Source organism: Uloborus diversus, chromosome 1 (genome assembly GCF_026930045.1).
Source record: "Uloborus diversus isolate 005 chromosome 1, Udiv.v.3.1, whole genome shotgun sequence".
In the NCBI taxonomy this organism is placed as follows: Eukaryota; Metazoa; Arthropoda; class Arachnida; order Araneae; family Uloboridae; genus Uloborus; species Uloborus diversus.
In genome coordinates this window covers 101,644,158-101,662,676 of record NC_072731.1, presented here as the reverse complement: position 1 = coordinate 101,662,676, position 18,519 = coordinate 101,644,158, and the positions used below count along the sequence as shown (strand labels likewise).

Below are 18,519 nucleotides of genomic sequence, written 5' to 3'. Positions count from 1 at the left end.
GCATTTTTTTCGACATTAAAAGATGAAAAAAAAATTATATTGAAAACTTTTCTTAGCATAAACTTGTTTGGGTTACGTTACACCTGACAATGAACTTCTACACTTACAACACTCATGCAGCACAACTCTAGATTTCTCTGAAGAAGATTATTTTTGCTGATTGAAGTATATTTTAAAATCTCTTTGAAATTTATCGATCGAAATTCTGATTTTCTCATCTTTTGATACAAAGGAAATAGTAATTTGTTTTAAAAAATGCCATCCGCACAAGCCTGCCTTTCTTTCCCATTTTTAATCGACGAAAGCTATGTGTCGATTCACTTTCAAAGCGAAAGTAGAATGATGCGTATTGAATGAGTATTGAAAGAGCGGAAGATCATTGTCAGGTGTTACGTATTCCAAACAAGTTTAGCCTATAAAAACTTTTCTCCACAGTAATTATTCTTTTTTTTTTCATCTTTTACTGCCGAAAAAAATGCTAAATAATGCCATTAGAAATATTTCTTTACACTATTCTTCAAATTATTGTCAACCCCCGATAACTCGAAGTCCTAACAGACCGGCTAAAACGTTCGAGTTATTAGTAGTTCGTGTTATGAGAAGTTTCCACAACAGACTCAATAGTTTGAGACCTAATGAAAGCTTCGAGATAAAGGAATATTCGAGTTATAAGCTACGAGTTATTGATAGTCGACTGTATTTAGTACACTTTCAATCAAAAGTTTTTTTGTTTTTTTTTGCGAAGTCTGAAACGGAGGTTTTTGCACAATTCTTTTCCAAAGTAAACAACTTTTTAATGATTAACTATTGATACAAATCAATTTTTATCCTTTCACAGTTCAGTATTAATTGTTTTGAAAAGTTTTTGGTCTTTTTTAAGCTTAAAATTGATTTAAAGTAATAGAAAACTTGTATTTTCTGCAAAACAAACTTTATTATTTTATTTCAAAACAACAAAAAACACCCTTCTACTTTTTTTCTACATAGCAAGAAAATGATTTAAATATGCTGCAAAAAAAGATTTGATGCAGATCATAGTAGGTACTCGGGAGATATGACTTATTTAATTCCCAATTATAAAAGCATAAAAACTGACTTTAGATAAAGAGTGGCAACACCCAACTATTCAGAATACTCTCTGTCGTTCACACTAAAAGAGAAAAGAATTAGCTTGATATTGATATCAGATTCAGCTTAATTGCTGGAAAAATAAAGAAATTAGATAGATTTTCTAAATTCATCCCAAATCGGTGACTCCGAAAAAAAATCAACTATCGAGTTTTTGAAAAAAATTCTCCAAAGCGTAATTTTTATTCAAAAAAACTATTAAAAAAAAATAAAAAAAAAATTTAGGATTTTTTCATAGATATCTATTTGTAAAAAAATAATGGACAAAATCTGAGACATGACGGCACATGGCATTAGCAATTTGACGTGAAATGACTGCTATGCAAATTTTTTTACTCACACAACATTCTCGAAACTGCTTGGCGTCGATGGGAGAAGTGAAGTTCAGGCCCCAGGTGTCGCCGGTGGCAGGATCTTTCCAGTAAACAAAACATTCTGATGCTTGGCCAAGACGTGTGCCTACGAAAGAAAGTGCACTTCAACTATCGATCTATAGGAAACTTCAACTACTGATTGAAAAGTAGTTCTTTAGAACTGGTCTTTAGTAAAGTTTCAAATAACAAAATAAAATTTGTATTTATTAGATCTCATTTATGTAAAATAATAGAGAACCGCATGTATAAATGAAGCAAAATTGTTTTGACGTAGTTCGTTAAATTAAGACAATGAGAAGCAAAGGGGCCGTCCATTAATGATGTGATGTTTTTTTGGCATTTTTAACCCCTTTCCCCTTGGTGATACTTGGTGAGGTTGAAGACTGACCCCCCTCCCCCCTACTGTATCACGTGTATTTTTAGTACCTACGAAAAATCTTATTATTCTTTTTAAATATTTATAAAATACAGGTATAAGTATCATCTAATAATGACAGACTAATAAAAGAGAATATTGGAAGATTTCTTTGCTTGGTGCTTTCGCGGTAATCTAGTAAAAGATCATTCTCCCACTTCATAAATTCTTCTTTTGTAGTAAATTTTTGTTTCGCATTAGTCCACAACTCATTAAATTCTTTTTGAGCTACACTAGGTTTTTTTTTCCTATCTTATATTCTACAAATAGGTCTTTCAAGATCAACTAGACTAGTTTAGATCAACAACTAGATCAACTAGTTTAGACATTGTTTTAGGGGCATTCCGTGGTATTTACGACATTTATGTAGAGTCCGTAACGTGGATTTTTTTTGCCATAACTTTTTAATTTACCGTTTGATTTGCAAATTATATTAATTTGAGCTGGTGTGTTGGTAGGAAAAGATCAAAATAAAATAATGTGCTTATCAAACAGTAAATTAAAAAGTTATGGCAAAAAAGGTCACGTTACAGACTCGACATAAAAGTCAAAAATACCGTGGAATGCCCCTTTAATGCAAACGTACGAGGTTAAACAACTTACGCGTGTATTCAGTGCCAAAACAACAGAATAATGGAGTCAGGCGGGCGGTTGTCGCGGCTCGCGATCGAGGACTTCACTCCGATCGTTTGACAACGGCGCGGCTGCGAATCAGTAGGACACTAGCAGCCGTTTTTCGGTTGAGTGTAGCGCGTTTTTCGAAAAAATAAATACACGTGATATATTACTACAACCCTCCCTCCCTCCTATGTGATGTTTCGTGAATTTTTTCTGGACCCCTCCCCCCCTTTCGAGCCTCACGTGATTAATGGACGGCCCCAAAGAGATGCTAGTGGACATTTTCAAGTTTTGAGAGGCTTTCATTGGAAAGTTTTTTAAAATCATACTGTATAACAGCACCTACCAATGATACTAGATGTTTATCTTGCCCCAAGACAGAGGAGAAGTTCACCTTCCATTTGTGTACTGGTTATCACCAAATTTTTGATTTTGCCACTTTCATCGCTTTAGCTTCTTGCTGCCTCAATTATTGAATGAAATAGTTGTAAATTCAAGAAGAAAAGATACCTAATTTACTCAAACTGTCTGTTGGTCTGTCTGTTTGCCCCCTCCCCCCTAATGACTTTTGAGTGAATAATCCGATTCGAACAAAAAAATTTTTTCAAAAGATCTCAGCAAGGACACCTCAATCCTTTATTTCATTTCTTGAGTTGAACAATTTTTCGCTCAATTTTGAACAGTTCAAAACAACTTAACGTTAGCGCCTACGGGGAAATTCAAGGCAAATTTAAACCCCGAACTTAGAGACGAATTTGCTTCAAACAAACTTTGTAGGAAAAAGCTTTTGAAGAAGAGCATGTATAGAAAATATTTTTTTGAGTTGAACCATTTTCCGTTCAATTTTGAACAGTTCAAAACCCTTAACATTAAGCTCACGGCAAAACTAAAAGTCAATATTGATCCCGAACTTAATGGTAGATTTTCTTCAAACAAATTTTGTTGGAAATAGCTTTTGATGAGCAACTCCCGACTCCAACTCCTAGAATTTTAGGGCAGTCGACTCCAAATCCGACTCCTGTGCCCGAATATTAGTCAGTCTCCGTTTCCACTACTCCGACTTTGATTCTGCAGCTTTCGCAAAAAATTAGCACGGAGTGTAAATAACTGCCTCCGACTCCTTGAAATTTAAAGTCTTTGACTCCGACTCCTTTATCCCAAAATAAGTCCAACTCTGATCCCGCAAATATTGGCAGAGTTGCGAACTTTGTAAGAAAGTGACCGATTCCGACTCTGAGTCCTTGAATTAAAAATCTTTGGCTCCCGACTCCTTAACCCCAAAATGAGGTTGACTCCGACTCCGCAGCCATGGTCTTTATTGTGAAATAATTATTGTTAATATGATTTGTTTTTATTTTCACTCTAAAGTTTTAATTTATGTATTTAGTTTTTGATGGAAAGATGCAAAGTGCTTTATGTTTTAACATAAAGATAAGCGCAGACGATTTTTTTTTTAATAATAAAAATTATTTCTTTAAGTTGTCCTTTTTTTTGGAGAGTGCATTGATTATTATTTTTAAAATAATTTTTTTGGCAACAGGGGAAAAATCAACTTTTTTTTTTGTTGTTGATGTGACGTATTTAATTTAATGAGTTCATTATTTTTAATTATTTTTGTAAGCGACGAAAGAATTTTTTAATGGAAAATACAGTAACCTCTCGTTATATCACGCTTTTCGGGGGACAAAGAAAAAGAGCGATATATCTGAAAGCGCGATATAACGGAGGGCATTAAAAATAGTTATGTCTAATACACAAGTAAATTGGCATTCGTTCTTTTTGACATTAGTTTCTAATGGTTTCGATGTGGGTACTATCACACCTATTGTAATTTAAACAAGATTGAAATTTAAGTAAATTTTCACCGTCAGAAAGTTAAAATCATCAAATGGCGAATGAAGACGATCTTTCTGAGCTACCGCGAGATAAAATGAGCATTCCAATACCCTCTTATTCCGAGTAGGTTTTCTAATCCGTTTTACTTGCTGTAGAAAGGATGTGAAAAGTAAAAGAAACCAGATTGTTTCCAGGAAACTAGTTAGCCCGTCCAGATCATTATTCCCTTCTTTGATGCAAATCCTGGTTTGTGCAACCAAGTACAAATCTTTTCTGTACTAAAAGAAAAAGGCGTATGTTCTCTTCTACATGGGCTACTACGACACTTGCTTGATGTCTCTCACTCCTTGTAAAGGCAATGTATCAATACAAAAGAAGATGTCAAGTAGTTTACAGACCATCTTAAACTGAAATATACTGTGCGGGTATGTACATTTGGATGACAGGAATTGCTGCTGCTTTTCCAGCGAATTCAGAAGAATTGCTTCCTTTTGTTCATTGACAAAATAGAGAAGAAATAGACCTTCTCTGTGCAATACCATATGTTTTCAGAAATGGTTTCAAACTTAAAGCAATTTTTTTCTTATTTTAGGCTTTAATATTTCGGGAGACAGAAGAAAAGAGCGATATATCCGAATGAGCGATCTAACGAGGCGCGATATAACGAGGGGCAGAATCCTCTTTAACCTTGCTGGAAACTTGGTCGGGTTATTCGATCACGCGACAGAAGAATACGGTATTCGAATTCCGACTTTCACCGGGCATAGAACTTTCGAATTCCGTGCTGCTCATACTGAGATGCTTTACTGATTGGAGTGCTTATTGTACGATTTATGATGTTTTAAGGCACATAGATAGGATTTACTGCTAAATACCATAAAATAGTACGGAAATGGGAACCCACCCCTAGATTTCTTGATTTTGAATTTCAAAAAGAAATTCAAAACTAAGTCTGAAGAGCGGTATAGAAAATTAAATATAATTAATCATTTATTCATTAGTATTATTGTTATTATTATTATTATCTTCATTTTTCCTGAAAATTGTGATGATGTTCATATGCTGCATGTGGTTAACTACACCATTGAACTTTGAACATCACATTACAATTTCCCAAGTTTGTTTATGTTGCATGTTTGTTTAGTTTAACTTTATTTATTTCTTTAAGGAACTCGCTCTAAACTTATTACTTGAACCTTGAATGAATTTAGTTTGAAACAAATACAGAATGCAACTCATTCTTCGCTATGGTTTAACTTATGTGCGCTTTTCTATTTAAAAATGAGATATTAATGTCGCTAAGAACTCCGAATTCATCGGTGAATGCATTTTTCTTTTTAGGAATTAAAATGGTGATAACGAACCGCTCTAAAAACAGTGCAGATAGTTACATAGCTTAGTGGTAATCTGTTATCTGTCTCATGGAGTTTTATTCCAATGATCTGTGTGTCATTCGACAAGCACTTGGGTAAGAAAATCTTCAAATTTGAAGTTCGCAAGTTTGAAGATAGCTTTCTCGTTGCATATCCCGCGCTTTTCATGGGTGACGTATAAGAAACAAAATTTTCTCATGCTGCGATTTGCACGTGCATGACACAATTTAAAACCGCATTCCAGCATTTCATCGTTTAAATGCCAGTAATGTATTTTTCTGAAGCATTTAGATTGACCGATCGACCATTTCTAGGTTATACATACCGTCTAATTTAATGAAGAAAGAGTTTCACCGAAAATATATTGTTTCTTGCTCAAAAATTTGGTCAAATTTTTGGAGGGAAAATCGTGATGAAGCCCGAATTCGGTGGGAAGAATGTGAAGTAGAAATTCACCTCGAACGTTGCATTGATATTTGGTTTGTTTATTGTAAAAATGGTGTATCTCCTGGTAATGATTTTACTATGCCTTGATACAGAGGTGGTAAAAAAATGCATCACCCGCGTCGCAAAAGAAAAGAATATCATTCCGACTGCATTCAACAAGCAGTCAAGCACCCCGTATCCCAGATGATTTGGGGATGTATTTCTGATCAAGAAGTTGATGGGCTTCACATTGTGCAAGGAACAGTAAACGCTCAGGTGTATATTGGCATTTTGGAGGAGAAATTGCTTCCTACTATCTGGGAGATCACTTTACTTCAGTTCTAAACGTCATTTTCCAGGATGATTTTGCTAAGTGCCATTGGGCACAACTGGTAAGTAACAGTATAAAAACCTTTGCCCTGCCATTAGACTTAAATTGACATGGGATTAAGTATTTTTTTTCCTCTAAACTCACACGCAGGTTCAGAAATGGAAAAATGAGCATGGGGTCAGCAGTTTGCCTTGGCCCGGAAACAGCCCTGATCTACGTAAACAATTATCGGATTTCTGCTGTTAAATGTTTATTTAATAAGTTATGCAGAATTTCACATACATTCATCTTTAATCGGTCGACCAAAACTTCTCACATAATCCCACTGTTGTGATAATGTGATGGTGATGCAATTTTTTTTACCAGCACTGTATATAAAGCCCTTTGCAAATGTTTTCTTTGGAAAAAAAATGCAAGCGCTCAGCCACTGTTTGTCATTATATGTTTATCTTTCAATAAGTAAGGTGCTTCACTTATAGCGCATTTTAGAGAAGGACACATGTATCACACTAAGCTGAATTTCTAAAGCAATTTGTGTAACTTTAGTTAGTGAATGTGTAGCAAAATGAAAAAGTTAAGATAACTTATTTTTTCAAAATTAATAAGCTATAAATATGTTCTAAATTTTATGGCACATAAAGAAACAACAATGTGTTTTATAGTAAAACTTGCATTGAAACATTATTTTTTATTTTTGTCAGCAATTTAGACTTCCAAAAAAGGGTGAAAATTTTTCACTTTTTTCCCATGGGGAAAGGGAAAAACTAAAATATATTGCTATTGAAACATTTTCTAATGGATTATTAAACATTTTTAATCAAATGGATAAGTGAATAAAACATAATGAATAGAGGATGAACCAATAAACGAACAAAAAATGAAATAATAAATTGAAGTATGAGAAGAAATAAATGAGCATTTGAAATAGTGAATGAATAAGAAACTGAGTGAATGAGTTCATTAAGAGGTGATTTTAGTAAATGAAGGAATGTAAATGAATTAGTTGATAAATGAATATGTAAATGATTTTAAAAATAAATTGAATAAGTAAGCAAATGGACCTATTTCACTTATCCCCATCTACTTTACCCCGCATGCACTTAATGCAAACACGTAAAATAAAAATAATCTTTACATTAAACAGATGAATATTGCAACAAATATTAGTTGTTTCGTTTCCCCTGTGGTCGAAGAGGAATAGCGGATCACTATGAGTTTGCTACTTTGCGCAGTTACACTTGTCACTGCAAAACAAACTTTACAGTGAATTGTTCCCATTTTCGTGATAAAACCTGAGTAAAGGGGGTATACCCATAACGGTGTCTACTCATTCTCAGTAAAATCTTTCTCTTTTTAATTTAATGTTATTACACATAAACGCCTTTAAATTTAATTGGAATCTAATATAGATATCCTTTAAATAGTTACTCTTTATTTATTTGTTTATTTTTAAATTGAGTTAACGAAAAATGTTTTAAACGCAAATCGAGAAATTCTCATATCCTCAGAAAAAAATTAGATATTTAAATTAAAGAAACATTATTATTTTTATTGTTTTGAAGTCTCTTTAAATTACTATTTTTCCTTCATATTTCGTACTTGATAGAGTGGTTTAACCGTTCTACCGACGCGGAAACGAAAGAACTCTATAGGTTTTGCTAACGGACGCAGTTACTTTCATCTAAAAACAAACTTTACCGAGCATTGTGGTTCAATTGTGGCATTTTCAGTACAACCTATCATTTTCCTTTATTAGAATTACAATGCCTTTAAATTTCATAGGAATCTTGACTAACTGTGCAAAGCTTTTAAAATACAAATAAGCTTAACATTAAACAAATAAGTACTGCACTGAATATTAGTAGATCTCAGTTAATATTTAATACTTAATAACAAAAACTTTAACACTAAAAAATAACAAAATTATTTTTTGACTAACAACCAGGGCCGTGCCGTCCCTATGGGCAAGGTCCTGCGTCACACGAGGGTGTCAGAGTCAAAAAGGCGCCGTGCTCAGTTGGGGTAAAACGTATGATGTTGGGGTAAAACTTTAATTTCGGTTAAAAATAAATCTTTCAATTAAAAATTTTCAATAATTACAGCTAATTGAACTGCTACCCTCCTCCTCCTCCCCCGGTCCTATTTCTTTTATTTTTCCCTTATTATTTTTCTTTTCTCTAGTTCGATTGAAATTAATAAAGCCTTCAAAATGCTACTCCTCTGAATCTCCCCCTCTTCCTCCCCCCCGCCAAAAGCATCACCGAACATCACAAATTTTGTTTCCAGATCTTCAATTTCGCAAAATTTAAAGGGAAAGCCCCCGAATACCAAATAACATATTTTGAAACTGCGTTCAAAAATCACCTGAAATTGCGTTTTTTGAGCTTCATTTTCGAAAGATTGTGGGCCCTATTGTTACCAAATATGGTCTTACAATCACGTTCTTTTAGACTTTAATTTCAGAAAATATTCGGGCAAGGGCTTCCGAACCGCTTTCCTTTAATATTAAAGAAATTAGGTTTTTTAAACATGACTTAAGACAAATGTAAGCAGAATATTCTCTGAAACTCTCCTCCTAGTATCATAGAACATTTCTTACATTTTTAGGACTTAAATTTTTTAAAAAATTCCAGGGGAGAGTTCCACAATTCCCTTCTTATTAAAATTTTCAAAGTTGTCTATACTTGCGTTTTCAGAAGTTAAATTTCGAAAAATTGGAGGGGAGAGAAAAAATTGATCTCTATCTATTTTTTTTAAAAAGAAAAAAAAAACGATCGGAGAGAGTCCCAGCGTTCCATCGCTTATTGTAACGCCAATAAATATGGCTTATAATCGCGTTTAAAGCTTCAACTTCTACAAATTTCCGCGGAGCCCCTTATACCCCCCCCCCCATGGCACCACCGCAGACCGTCTAAAATTTCTTTTTTAAATTACAAGTTTCAAAAATTTTCCGGGGAGAAACCTCGGACCCCTCTTTTAAAGGAGTTTTTTTTTTTCAATGTACCCCACTGAAACTATTTTCAAGTTGCGCCACTGCTCCTGCTGTTATGTTTATACAGTTGTAACGAATTATTCATAACTTAGAGATTAGATAGATTTTCAAAGTGGCGTTTTAACTTGCTATTTAAAATATTTTCTTTTTCCGAAACGCATGATTTGCATGTCAGAGAAGCTACTGAACACGAAATAATTTCAAGATATGAAGTATAAAAACGTACAACATAATCCAAAGTTAAACATTCACACAGTATTTTTTTTTTAATTAAATGCCAAACGTATTTTTTTATATTTTATACTTGTCTACAAAACCACCTCATTCCAAATGTTTACTATATTATCCCCGAACGCCAGTGCATAAGAGCACTCAAAAGACATTTGCACGACGGCGCCGATCAGGTTTGACGCGGGCCTGATTACAACAAAATATTACAATATGAGTATCAATTTATGCAAATTACTTGTAATATCAATTCTTTGATTTTCAGAGGTAATATTTTCTTCACTGGAATAGACTACATATGCTACCACATAGTTTAAATATTACAAGATAGGTGGCGCTAAAATTAGAGTAAATATTTCACCTTTCGCTTTGCCCTTCATTTCTCTACATATATTTTACATTGGTTTGTGAACATAAAAAATTCGCATACTTAGAAGTGACTTCGTTAAGAAAATTGATAGTCACAGGGTTAAAACAAAATGAAGTAAAGTGAACAGAAAAAAGCAGTCCTCACCTGGCTGGAGGAGCCGGACGTCGAGGATCTTCTCGACCTGCGAGTTGTAGGCGGTGATGTGGAAGACACAGTCCGGCTGGTCCTGGATGCAGGTGATGTTCACCGGCACCAGGTCCTCGGACACCTGCTGCCACTTGACGGCTCCACTAGCCGCGCTCACGTGGAACACCTCTGCCCAGAGCCTGCACAACACAGTTTCGAATTATTGCTTTGCATTGCAAGGAAAACTGCAAGTTCTATTTATTTTTACAGGTAAAAAAAATGAAGAATTTTCTACGTGTCAATAAAAACTATCCGGAGAAACAATAATCAATCATATTTCTGTTTTATGTACCATTTTTCAAAGTATTTTCAATAGTAGTAGTTGTACATAAATGTAAATTTCTCCAGTAATTCACCATTTACGGCTAAAAATTAACTACTTTTTAAACAGTAAAAATCAAAATCTATACTTTCAAAACTCGACCGTATGTGAGTGATAACGTATCTGTGATCGCCAAAAGGTCGTCTCTGATTGGCTGTTTCTGAGTGACGTCGTCGCAGATGTCGCATGACCTCGATGATAGATTGTGACAACCAAAGCGGTTAAAAAAGTCTCCTAATGTTGCCAAACTTGGCGACATTAAGCAACTTCTAGCCAAATTTGTAGCCGAAAATGAGTCATCAGAAATGATGCCAACAAAGCGACATCAATATAATTCAGGAGTTTTTGAAAATGCCACCTACCATCTCCAATTTCATTCAAATTTGGTGTATTTGTAGACTTTTTGATGCTGATTATGAAAATATAAATTACACTGGGATTTATGAAGGGGTTAAAAAGTTACGGATTTTTGAACATATGCCAACATGATTTTTTGTCTCCATTTTGATTGACACAAAGACTGGTATAAATGGCTATAACTCATTGACAAATTATCACACAGCTTTGAATTTTTTTATTTCGTTCAGTATGATGAAAACTTGAAATTAAACTGGGTTTAAATAGTCAACCTTCTTTTAGATTTGTTTTCTGTGAGGGCTTAATTTTTTGACTCGAAAATAGAGTAACTTGGACAAAAATTTACTAAAAGTATACCCCCTTCGATTTTAATCAAATTTTATGCACAGGAACCTCTAAGTATGTTAAAACATCTGGTTAAAGTAATCTTGGTAAGCCATTCACAGGCAATCGTTAAAAACATTTTTTTTTTATTATCAGTCCAAAAAATTAAATTCCTTTCAAAATAAAGTTTATTAAACTGTGTTTTCCTTAAAATGAAAGCCAACACGTGTAAAAGAAGCCACAACATGGGAATTTAGGTGTGTACAAAATATATAGAAAAATCAGAGTAAGTTAAGATTATCTATCAGTAAAGGTATTTACTATTTTGACTTACAGTACACACCGAAAACATTAAATTTGAATCCGAAACTATTATAAGTATGTTATAAAATATCTATGAATAATCTTATTAATAAATAAACATCAAATGAAAAATAAAATGTTAAATATTACTCCATGTATTTGGACTTACTTCAGCTGATGTATTTGCAATTCGATAGGGGTAAACATAGATGGGTGTAGCATAAATTCTGTTTCGTGTAAAGGGTAAGATAGTAATTGCAAATACTATTTTCTTGCACTATATTTTATGAAGTGATCAATATCTTTTCGAATTATTTTATTGTTACAAAATTTTAAAATAGTGATAGCAGATTTTGCGTATTATATAAAAAAAAATATATTGCCAGCAGGTCGTCATCACTATGTGAGTCGCCGCAGGACCCTAATCAAGTCACAATAGGTGCTAAAATATTGCCTAAATATTAAAACATTGCCAATTAAAGATATAATATATTTTTATTGGTACTGTATATGCTGGGTGATCCAAAAGTAATATCCACTACAGCCTTAGCGAGCTATCCGCTGAACCAATCAAGATAGCATTTTTGATATGGTCATTTGAATCTGTTCAGACGTAATTGTGATAATTTTAAACCACTCAGTGATCTCATGGATTCTTCTACAATGAACGCATCCCAGAATTTTCAAATGGCAATCTTCACTTTTTCCGAGCGCAAACTGATCAGCGTATTGAAAAACCACAAATGGCGTTGGAACGATCGGCGCGTGACGAAGATTGCTCTTTTGGATATTTGAACATCGACTAAAAAAACTTTTTACTCTGCATTTTAAAGGGTTTTTTTCAGCAAGCGATATTTTCCAAGTAGTGTTTTGTGGTTGGTGCTTCTAATACTATACTCCACTCCACTCTAGGGCCCATTCAGTAGTATTTTTAATTCATGAATTATTTTTGAAAGTAAATGTTTGAAATACTATTTTTTTTTCATTGCTTATTAAATTAGTTCACCGGTTACTTGCAGTGTAAAAACTGCAAGTAACCGGTACAATTTTGGACTACTAAAAGTGTTCCAGTTACCTTTATATGCGCTAAAACGCACTTCAAATGTATTCGGTAATAAAGAAAGTGAGCTGAAATGTTTTACTAATCTGCTCCATTATGAAAAAAATGTTCCAAAAGTGCACCGAATATGTTTGGCTGAGGATTTCTTTTCAATCAAAGTTTGGGAATACACTTGAGAACACATTGTGTGTATATTTGAGAGTGTACTTCTGAAATCAGTTTTCTTTGCTATAATGTTGAGGGCTAGATATAATGTTGGTTGATTGTACTAGATAATGTGTATATGTACTCTGAAAAAATACTGTACTTTTTATAGCAATGTTTTCTGCTTTTTTTCAGACACAGCAGCTGTTAACTTATCGAAATATTTTTTTGTGCTTTCGAAAGTCGAAATTTTTTTCATCACGTGGGCCATGTAACCAGTTGGAAACTCGAATCAATTTCCGCGAAACTACGCAAAAAACAGCAACACGCGTTGTTTGTAAACATTATGGATCAACCCTAACTATCTTCGTCTTGTTTTTATATATTTTAAAAGCACGTTTACTTACTTACATTATTGTTCTTTAATGAATGAGAAATTTTGTGTTTTTACCTTTACTGAATTTTATATATTTGCTTTAAATGAACAAATACTTTATCATACTGCTTAAGTTATGAAATAATCTCAATGGCAATGTTTTAAAACAATGTGGTTATGTAAAAATTAACGTGTAACAATTTTAATCATGATGTGTGCCTGTTGATTTAGGACACCTTTCCTTTTTGATTTAGAGTATTAAATAAGGGCTCCAATCTCCAGATCACTATTCTAAGATAGTTCGTAAGGCATTTCTTATGGCATTCAATTTCCATCTTTAAATTAAAAAAAAAGACTTTCATCTATGTGCTTTTTATCGAATCTGTCATTTACTACGTGTTTTTACAAATATTTTAGGTGCTTTTTTTTCTAGTCAGCAGTTTTTGGTATTTTAGTTCTTTTGCTTATAAACGATCCAAGTTATCAAACATTTTGTGCACCAATGTTTGGCTAAACAGACTTAAAAAGAATGAACCGCTGGAGGTCATATTGCTTAGATTAGGTTACAATAGAGTATGATCTATATCTCCCCCAATAACATGGATGAGATTCGAACCTAGGGCCATGGGCCAAGATTCTTCTGAATAATGATGTTTGTAAAAAATATACTATCTAAAGTTTTATATTAGTTATACTTTTTGCTAACTTTTGAAGAAAAAAATATTTCCTGCCATTTAGTATTTCATTTATGGACAAATAATTTTATTATCTGTTGCATTTCATACATTTATGAAATATGAGTTTCACGATTCATATTTAACACAAATGCACAGTGAAGCAGAAAGTGTTGTTTGGATAAGTAATCTGAGCTTAATATATTAGCTAAAAATTTGTGATTAAGTATATTAGTCTAATTTCTGAAATCATTAAAGCACTTAGTGCAAACGTGGTGCCTTATATAAATATGTGCTTTATGCATGTACAGTACAGGTATCGGGTCTCGGGTTCTTAAAAATGGGGTCATGGCACAAAAAATAATTAAATCACCAGTTCAGAAGATAATTCTTAGTAGTTTTTTTTTTTTTTTTTTTTTGTGTCATTTCAATTCCGTTTTTTAATTTGCTGTTCAACATGTGAATAAAAATGTTTAGATTTTAAAAATAACCTCGAGTTCTTTATAAATTAAGTACAACCTGATAACATAAAAGCAAAAACAAAAATCTTTAAAAAAAAATGCGATGAAAGATTTTGGGAAAACATGTTGGATAAACTAAACATGCAGTCTGTTGCAGTTATTTAAAACTTTTTTAATTGCACATGAGTATCTATATAATCTATCATATTGTAAGATAGGTTAAAGGTGACCACAGACTGAGAAAACTGAAACTATCAGAGCTTTTTCAAAAAAAAAAAAAAAAAAAAAACGAATTTAATATTAATAACACAAGTTTAGGCTATTTTTGAATTTCATTAAAGAGCGTAGGGAGGTTTCCCCTGGAGATTTACCGAATCTAGTCTGAAAAGAAATTTAGGTTGTCTTTGCTTTTGTAAAAAAGAGGAAGGGGGCGGAGGGGGACTTCAGGGAAAAAATTTGGTACTCCAGTTTTAAAACTGTAAACTTAGGCCATTTTTAAGGAACTTTGGGTTACGGGTGCGGGAATCATTTCAACCAAAATTGTTTTGAAGCTGAAATCTTAAAAAAAAAAAAAAATTGTATGATAAGTTAAGAGTGATGGGGTACGGGAGATAGCCACAATTTTTTTTTTTTTTTTTTTTTGAAATTGATTTTTTATGGTATAGTTTTAAGATATGTTTAGTGACGTTAGAAGAATTGAACTCTAGTAGGAGGGGGGGGGGTGGTAAGGCTCTTTATGGAAAAATTATGATAACTGTATATAAATGTTTAGTGTATATAAATGTTTGTGTTCTAGTGATAAAGCTTCTAAATGTAAAAAAATAGCCTTTTCTTATTTATTTTTAGGTAATTTTTTACCTAGTCATAAGAAGCAAGCACGTATAATATAGTTTCAAGCATTGTTATGTAAATTTCTTAATGTGTAAGTATAAAACTACATAAATTAGTTTTAAACATATTGTTTTAATGACTAGGAGTGTTTGATAAACTCAGTTCAGTGTTATTAGGTGATTAAGTTTGAAATATAAATCCCATGCTATTTTAAATTTAGCTGCATTAATCAAGGTTATAGAACTTCATTTTTTCTCATAGTTAGACATCATAATCAATTTTCATCTGGCGACTAAATGCATTACGTTGGAAGCTAAAACAAATACTCACCCAGTCACTTCTTAAACCCAAACCAGCCTTACATATATTGTTTCTTTCATACACAAAACATTTCTATTTTGAAGGAATCAGTTTGTGATGAAAAACAATCCCAAGTTCTCACATAGTATTACATATGTTGCATATTGCTTGTTAATCAATAATAAATGCCATTATTAATTTCATTATCTTCATTAATTTCATTATTTATCATCATTACTAGCCCATTAAGGGGTCACAGTACCTTTCAAGCAATTTCTTTTAATTTATATAAATTTTATATTTCTTTGAAACCATAACATGCATACTTATTTCGTAATCAATAATTTGCTTTCAAAATTTAAAAATATATCCTACTTTTTTTGAAAATTCAAAAAATTGAGGAAAATTTCAACTTTTTAAAATCCCTAAGGTTTTTTTATTTTTGCACTAATTAAAAAAACGTTTTTTACAAAACGATCACTATAATCATCTCTAAAAATCTGTGCATTCATTTGCTTATGAGTTCATTCGAAAATTTTCTGTGATTAATTATGTAAAAAATCAAAGTTTTTTTTTAAAATTTGGTTTTTAAAGTTTTAACATGCTTTAAACATTAGAGTAATTTATAAAATGCTTATCCAATGCACAGTTTTGTCAAATATGTTATCTCAATTGCAAAAAGCATTACTTTAAAGCTGTATCTTTAATAGAAAAAAATCCTTAGGGATTCTAATGACATGAAAACACAAAAAAAACCATCATCGAGAAAAAGCAATTTGAAGCTTTTCTTTTGCATAAGAACACATAGGGAGCATGGCCTAAAACCACTCATAACTTCTCAAATATTTGAACTAAAGCATTGAAACTTTTCCCCTGTGTTCAGAATAGTTTTTTGTTTTGAAATAAGCAATAAAAAATTTTTTGATCGTTTCCCCTTAAGAACTAGCAAGCGTAATTTTTCAAGCTTGTATTAAAGGTTTGAACACGCCTAGGGGAGGGGGAGAGAGAGAGAAAGCCAAATGAATGAAATTGCAGTTGTATCTCATGCGTAAATACTTTCTTCCAGACCTCCTATCTTAATGTTGTGGGTTTTTTTTCCTTGCTTTTGTTCAAAAAAATAAAAAATGAAAAGTTTTGGATTAAGTGGGTACTAATGACTTAAAAAAGGGCTACTAAATTAAAAGTGTGTACCAGCCACTGACGTCTAAGTAAAAATTTTTATTACTTATTTATTTATTTCATAGACACATTTCTTCAATCGTACAAGGAAGGAAAAATAATAATAGTTAATTGATAATATCATCACCGTCAGTGCTGAATCTACGATTTTTCCTATCCGGTGCAAATCTTAAAACTGCTGACCCTACTCATCATCCATCAAATTTTACATTGAGTTAAAAAAAAATAATAATAAACACATACAAAAAAAGAGTGATTTTGTCGCCCCCCCCGTAAGTTGCCTGCCGGGGCAAGGGCCTATAATCCTCCAGCCTCCCCCTCCCAGATCGAGCATTGATACCTATAGTGAGCTTTCAAAGAAGTGATTAGAATTCCACAGCATTTACATTGTTTATAAGAACACTTCTAATGTTTAACGTCATTGACCAGACACCAAGGAATAGATTGTACTTAGTAGCTAAGTTACAGGAATTTAAACAAAAGGCTTATTGATTTTGTTCTTGAGAAATTAAAATTTTTGAAAATGAAACTTATGAAGAAACGAATTAAAGTTATGTGAGCATTTGTTTTTTATATATTTTTATTTACTTTTTACAGTATTGATTAGCTTTGAAAACGAAATATAGAAATTAATATCTTAAATTTAAAAGCAATTTTTGAAGTAAGTATTAGTGTACTACATTTTCCTGTTACTTTCTTAATAATACACATTGTTCGTGTACAATTTTGCTGTAAGCTATTCAATTGCTTTTGCGATATCTTTGAACTTAACATAACTAGATTCAGGCAAAGCCTAACCATCATCAGTCTGCACTAAATTCACGGATATAGGTGACTTTAGTGCACATTTATTCTTTCTGAAAGCTCCTTTTATACTTGTGTAGCAGGTGTTCTGAGAGGTTATTAGTGCTAAGTAATTGTTCCAAAACCCATCTTTAAAACTGTGCCTAACCGTGAGCCACAAAATGTGTAAGTGATCGGAAACGTGTCATTAAAGCTATCCTATAAATGTTTAAAAAAGGGCTCAACTAAATATATGTTCCGAACTGTGTTTCTAGAAATTTCTTGGAAACTGACTCAAAAAAAGTGTTCTAAAAAAGGGGACAAGTATGCGTTTTCAAAAAATGTTTCCAAAAGTGTTCTGGCAACGGTTCCAATAAATATTCCGAAATAAGTGTTCTCAAAAATGAAACGTGTGAAAAAAGTGTTTGATTATTTCCAGTCTTATATTCCAACGTTTATGCACTATTAGTACCTTATTCCTGGCTAATTTCGTGCTCTTATTGACCCAAGAAATTTCAGACTTTTTTGTACTGAAAACCGTAGGTTCGTTCACTGGGAGGAGTCATTCTTCAGCATTACCCCACTCCCAATTAGTACTCTGTATGCACCCCTGATCTAGCTTTGTATCGATATATGTTTATTGTTTGTGCCTTACCCATGAAAATTTAGCTTCGCTTATGCATTGTTAATGTATCACACGCGATAACTTTGCTTTGTCTTTATTGTCTGAACAATGCCCATGACGGGCTAATTTTGTTTCGCATTCATTGTTCGTGCATTTTCAACAGTAATTTTCTTTATTTTTGTTGCTTGTTCATTACCCGTAATAATTTTGTTTTGTATTTATTGCTTGTGCATTACCCATGATGATTTTGTGGTGATCCAACATGTGTATTAGTTTTCGATTGAGGTACTGAAATCAAGAAATCGGGATTTCTTGATTTCAGTACCTCAATCGGTCACTCTCAAAAAAACATCTCACCTGAGCAGATGTCCATCCCTCCTGCGTGCGGTCTGCCAGGGGCTGTCCTCGTAGCGATAGGCTTTGCGGATGAGTGGGGCACAGGAACAGCTCAGCTTGTTCCCCATGGCCTCTCTCACACAAGCTCACGCACCCTCTCTCGAAGC

At 33.0% G+C, this 18,519-nt stretch overlaps 1 protein-coding gene across 1 annotated transcript in view; it reads right to left on the bottom strand.

Annotated features, from left to right (window-relative positions):
• The window catches only part of LOC129216874 (protein still life, isoform SIF type 1-like), a 184,434-nt gene extending 165,954 nt beyond the window's left edge, over window positions 1-18,480 (bottom strand). The window contains exons 1-3 of the mRNA XM_054851126.1: window positions 18,374-18,480; window positions 10,236-10,417; window positions 1,469-1,587 (exon numbers count right to left, since the gene is read on the bottom strand). Coding sequence (XP_054707101.1) covers window positions 1,469-1,587; window positions 10,236-10,417; window positions 18,374-18,480 — 408 coding nt within the window. The remainder of the gene's footprint in view (window positions 1-1,468; window positions 1,588-10,235; window positions 10,418-18,373) is intronic.
• Between the last annotated feature and the right edge of the window lie 39 nt (window positions 18,481-18,519).